The 6,000-nt window shown below is 43.2% G+C and overlaps 1 protein-coding gene across 5 annotated transcripts in view; it reads left to right on the top strand.

Annotated features, from left to right (window-relative positions):
• The window catches only part of LEF1 (lymphoid enhancer binding factor 1), a 120,155-nt gene that overhangs the window by 1,312 nt on the left and 112,843 nt on the right, over positions 1-6,000 (top strand). For all 5 annotated transcript variants that reach the window (XM_027599906.2, XM_027599907.2, XM_027599905.2 and 2 more), the window contains exons 1-3: positions 1-256; positions 2,764-2,830; positions 4,247-4,380. The exon at positions 1-256 is cut by the window's left edge. In XM_027599906.2, coding sequence (XP_027455707.1) covers positions 44-256; positions 2,764-2,830; positions 4,247-4,380 — 414 coding nt within the window. In that variant the 5' untranslated portion in view covers positions 1-43. The remainder of the gene's footprint in view (positions 257-2,763; positions 2,831-4,246; positions 4,381-6,000) is intronic.

The following is a 6,000-nucleotide window of genomic DNA, read 5'->3' as shown; positions in this document are numbered from 1 at the left end:
TCGGGTGCTCCTCCAGCGGAGCGGAGATTATAGAGTGGTCGGGATGCCCCAACTCTCCGGGGCCGGCGGCGGCGGCGGGGGAGACCCGGAACTCTGCGCCACCGACGAGATGATCCCCTTCAAAGATGAGGGCGATCCTCAGAAGGAGAAAATCTTCGCAGAAATCAGTCACCCCGAAGAGGAAGGCGACTTAGCCGACATCAAGTCCTCCTTGGTTAACGAGTCTGAAATCATCCCGGCCAGCAACGGACACGAGGTGAGCGGGCCGCTGCCCGGAGGTCCGTGAAGCGTGGCGGGTCCCGGGGAAGAGCAGAGAAGGAGGGAAGGCGCCGGGGAGCCTCGACTGACGGGTCCCGAGTAGGTCCCTCGTTTGCTGGGGTGGGGGTGGGGGGAGTTGGATGGGCCCCTGGTCAACATTCTTCCTGTGTGTATGCCTGCGTGCGTGCGTGCGTGCGTGTGTGTGTGTGTGTGTTGGTGTCGGTGGGAGGTGGAGTGTGCAGGGAAGGGTATTCCAAGTGGATCAGTTCTGAGGTTCGATGACTAAATTGTTGGTTTGTGGGTAGGAGAAGCTGCCCTTAACCCATAACGTTTCACTTGCGGACTTTTTAGTGGGGTTGAGAGAGTGCGATGCGTTAAAGCCAGGGTGTCTGAACAACACTGAGAAGTTCTTCCGTGGAACGGAAAACAAAGTGCACCCGCTAGCTCTCTCGGTAGATGTCTCTGCAAAAGTGCGTTAAACCACCAAAGCTTAGGTAGAGATGAGCAGAGCCGCTGGCTGAGAGGAAGGGGAGGCGGGCGTGGGCCGGGGATAGGCGGGGCGGTCCCAACCGCCGCAGAGCGGGGTTCGTGCGGAGCCAGCCAGCCGAGGGGGCGTGCGCCTGGGTCTCTGCGGCTGCCGGAGTCCCAGCGCCCGGGCCGGCTGCTGGGAGCCGTGGGCGCCCCCAGCCGAGCCACCCCTCCCCCTCCGAAGGGGGGGCCCTCCCGGTACCGCCGGCAACGCTAGTTTTCTCCAATCCCGGCCACTTAAAGTTAAAAAGCGCTTATATTTCGGGTAAGTTTGTGCCCGAATCAGGCCTTAAATCTTTGTAGACGAAAGGAGAGTCAGAGTCGAGATGTGGCGGAAGTCAGGGCACCCACTCAGGGGAGGGTGGAAAGCGCTTTATCTGATCTCCTGGCCCGCTGCGGGCGATAGCGCAGGTAACCCAAGTAGAGTAAATAGAGACACGTGCGTACAGGCGAGAGAAAGCCGCAAGCAGGACCGCGCGGAAGGGCTATTTCAGGCGGTGGAGAGTTTCAGAAAGGGGGGTGGGGTGGGCGGATGGACCCTGATACCCGACACTTCCACTGGCCACCCTGGTTTAACAACTGGGAAACGCTTTGGAGGAAATCCGGTAGAAAAGTCCTGACACTCAAATGATTTCACCAACGCTTTTTCCCTCCAAAGAAACTTGGAGGGTATACCCTTTTCCCTTAAATGGCATCCTTCTGCCCCCAAAATGAAAGCGTGTGGTTTTGGGGGCGGGGACATTTTGGGTTTTAAACAACATGTTTAAGAACACTTCAGAGTTACCTTCTTTATACCAATGGCAGGGGTGAGTACTCATTTGTAAGGCTGGGGCCCTGGGTTCTAAGGAGAACACACGGGTGTTCGTTATCCTCGAATCTTTCACCCCAACATGCCAATTTGAAGGGGACCGGGGTGCGGGGGGGCTAGGGTGCACCCAAACCCACTTAAAAGGTTTGTGAATATGTACTGGGGGGAGGAGGTTACCTGGAGGGACATACGTCCAAGGAACCAAGTAACATCCAAAACACTTAGAGGCCAGACTCTCATATTTGTAGAGCAGCCTCTTTTTCTTTCTGCTCATTTTGCTTGTCCGTCCTTATTCCATAAATAAATTTGCCACCCAGTTCACGTTTTCTCTTTTTGCTCTGGGAAGAAGGGTCTTGCAGCTTGAAGCATAGAACCCAGGGATTAGGGCTTTGTTAATCTTTGCTGAGGTAGTAAGTGGGCATGGGGCAGACCAGGGAAGATAGTGAATGGGTAATACCACTGATTTGCACGTGGTTGAGTCTGGGTGGATGGTGGTTACCAGAACTGATATTAGCTGGGCTACCTTTTAGATGTTTATAACCCAACTCTCAAATTTTCCTCCCTTTAACCACAGAATAGTTCACTTTTTTTGGTCAGCTTCAGCTTGGGCTTGAGCTAGCCGTGGTAGGTTTTAAGGAGGGGGGCTTCTGCTGGGACTGGCTTGGGACACTTGCCTTAAGACCCTTAAATGTGAGTTCCTAGTTTTTTAATTAAAATGTCCTTATAGTTGTAAAGCGATATTTCGGCCTGACTTTAATCAGCTCCGATTGACTGTGAACAGGGGTTTAAAGGAGCTATCAAAATGATGAACCCCATTAAATCAAACTCCTATCATACTAGGTATCCAAGCAGCCGGGATGCTCTGCAGCAGTCAGCAGTCAGAGCAGTGTGTGGAGCTTTCCCAAATTTACTATACTGTTACTGTTTTTGTTACTCTCACTTATGCTTTCTAGTCCTGGGTACATAATAATCACTCAAAAATATGTGTTGAAAAGAAAAAGCAACAGATTTCCAGGTTTCCAACCCTAGCCTTACCCCTCTTAGATTGATAAAATAGGTAGATTGAGTTGCACCCAGCCCTCCTCCTTTGAATTACCAGTGGACACATGCTTAATCACAAACTCAAAGTTGATTTTCTTTATTTCGGGGACGGGGATTCTTGCTGTTAGGTGGCCAGACAAGCACAAACCTCTCAGGAGTCCTACCACGACAAGGCCAGAGAACACCCTGATGATGGTAAGACCCTAATTCTACTTCTCCCGGGTTTATCATTTAATATGTGCAGTTTTTGAATATAGGTAGGTTTGTGATTTTTGAGTCCCAAGAAATGGGCATCAGTTGTGATAAGACTGTGCCCACTATTTTAACAAAATGGGGAAAAAAACCCAGGAAACTTACTTCCTATTTCTCATGTATATTTACATAATTTAAAAACTGTCTTTGAATGAGTTAGGGGCCTTTGGGTTTTAGTTGGCTTCCAGATTCAGTGTGGAAGGGGAAATGTCTATAATAAGTTTTCCTCTTTTCCTTATTTTAGCCCAAGTTCTAATTGGCTTAGACCTTTAGTATTTTTTTCTGCATTGTTCCAGCGTGACAGTCTATACCAATTTGTTTTCCAACAAGAATAGTTTCAAATGGATTTTCATTTGTAAAATTGCTGTTTCTTATTGTAGTGAGAAGGCAGGCAGTGAATGCACAGACTAAATATGACTCAGTAAATCAGAATCTAATTTGTAAAAATATAAAACTTTATTCTTAAAATTAGGAACTTTGCATATGGAAGATGATAGATTTTCTCCCCATTTCTAATTCCTGCTCAAAACTATAAAAACTGCATATATTTTTTAGATTTAGCTAGAACTCCATGTGACTTTAAAATAATCAAATAATCTATACGGTTTTCTTGTCGGATAGTCTGCATTCTCTGTTCTCCTTTACTTACAATTGGTTTGACCAGAATAAAGTATTCATACAAAATGTCAGCCAGGAGAAGAAGGGAAGAAATCTATAATATCAAACTTCCTTCTGAGCTACAGAGTATTTACACAGATTAAAGAGAAGAAAGGCGTATATTAAACACACACATTTCTTTGGCAGAATGGTATAGTATATAAAATTAAGTCTCTTGGAGTTAATCCTTCATAAATTTGGTAGTTGCCCATATATACTAGATACAGCTCTTTCCCTCAGGAAAACCTAGAAATTTTCTAGAAATCTAGAAGCACAGGTAGAATTTTTGAGTTTGCTCAAAACTTCAGGTGTGTAAATATTTATGTGTGTGTGGATAGCTAGATGGCCTAATATGTTTATAATACAGCTTTAGGTTTGTGTGTTTTCTTTCATGTGTCTGTATTTCTTGGGCCAGTTTGCTAGTTTTAGAACAAATTAAGTTAGATGAATAACACTTATTTTTGTAAAAACACCAGTCAGTAGTGGAAGTAAATTGAACCACATGTTTTTAAAACATCTGTTTCACTGCTAAGCCATTTAAGAGAATAAATACTGTCAATCTAAAATACAGCATAATAATTCAGTTACAGTATTTTGTAAGCACGTCTGATTTGTCATAGAACTATTAGATTTTCAGATGAAAAATGCACTGATATAAAAAGGAAGTCAATGCATTATTGATTGTTATTTGGATTCTCCCAGGAAAGCATCCAGATGGAGGCCTCTACAATAAGGGACCCTCCTACTCGAGTTATTCTGGGTACATTATGATGCCAAATATGAATAATGACCCATACATGTCAAATGGATCTCTTTCTCCACCCATCCCAAGAACAGTGAGTAACACGCTGATGTTGGCAAATTATTTTCAGAAGTGCAAGTTAATTTGTATTTTAGCAAAATAGTTGTTTTTTAAAACACATCAGAAATAGTTTCATTGTATGTGACCAGTCATTACTAAGTAAGACCTGCTGTGAAGAATGGCTGCCTTAAAAGCGTGCTGCTTTTGATGTCTTACACTTGGAATTTAGCTTTTGGCTTATTGTTTAAGGTTAATAAATAACAGATCACCAGTTATCATGAAATCAAGTAAAGTGAAATCAACAAATTCATGATTTTATGAGTATTGTGCTGTTTATGCTGATGAGAGGAAAAAATTGATTTAATTTTTCAGTTAACTAAGTACTGTATAACTTGCACTGCCCACAAGCTATCTAGAATCAGAACTACTTTACCTCATTTGGGGCTGAACATTTAGAGTGTTACTTCAGCTTTTAAGACCGTGTCTTGTTTTATTGTATTCCTGATGTTTTTTAAAAATCAGTTGCTGGGGGATGGGTGGGGGGAGCGGAGCGGAGCACCTGGATGGCTCAGTCAGTTAAAGACTGACTGTTGGTTTCAGCTCAGGTCCTGATCTCAGGGTCATGAGACGGAGCCCCTAGTCGGGCTCTGTGCTTAGCACAGAATCTGCTTGAGACTCTCCCTCTACCTCTCCGTCTGCTCCTCCCCCTGCTTTCTCTTTCTCTCTCAGATCTTTTAAAAAAAAATCAGTTGGGGTGGGGATGAGTTATTTTTACTTTATTGTCAATTGTTGAGAAAATATCACTTGAAGATAACCCTAATGAAAATTGTCCTTTTTATCTCATGGCTCAGTTAACTTTTAAAGTTCTAAAAATGCAGTGGCAACATAACTGCATCAAATGTTTAGCACTTTGAAGAATTTCAGATATGTTATTTGATGATATTTTTCTTTTGTTGGGAAGTGGAAATGTCATTTATATAGTAGGAAAACATCTAAAGGGTAACTTACGTAGTACGTGAATATGAAATGTGCTGGTGATGGAGTTCTCCCTGAGAGTTGTCCCTCCTGTGGTAGTGATGGATTTTCACTGATCCATCAATATATTTGCCCTATTTCAGCCTTTTTCTCCCTCTACCACCTAACCCCCAATGAAGAACATATATGTATGCAGGGTCTTGGGGATTAGGGTTTCAGTCTGACCCTTAAGGGAAACAAATCTAGGATTGTGAAAATGGAACCTATGGTCTTTGCCTTATTAGCCCAGTGCTTCCATTAAGTGGAAAAAAAATAAATAAAATCACGGACATCTAGGGAAAGTACTGTTGTTAATACCTCAGTGAACACAATCTGGGATCTAAAAGATTCACCAAAGTAGCAGAGAGGAATCGATTATGAACAAGAGTATTTGTGTAGTCTTCAATTGTTAGAATGACAGGTACATGGAATATAACCACTTGATGTGGCACTGTGATTTAGAAGTTCCTGTAATTATTTTTCCATAAATTTCAAAAAGATACTTGAACTTTCAAGTAGGGAATGAGATATTTCTGATTTTCATATAATAGTTAAAATGGTGATCTTGGAGATCTTATGATGGTTGTTATAGGAAATAGTGTTTTCACGTTTTATTTTAAAAGGCTTTTCAGATATTTAA

This window comes from Zalophus californianus, chromosome 2 (assembly GCF_009762305.2).
Source record: "Zalophus californianus isolate mZalCal1 chromosome 2, mZalCal1.pri.v2, whole genome shotgun sequence".
Taxonomy (NCBI): domain Eukaryota; kingdom Metazoa; phylum Chordata; class Mammalia; order Carnivora; family Otariidae; genus Zalophus; species Zalophus californianus.
Note: the sequence above shows the minus strand (reverse complement) of the source record. Positions and strands in the feature narration are given on the sequence as shown.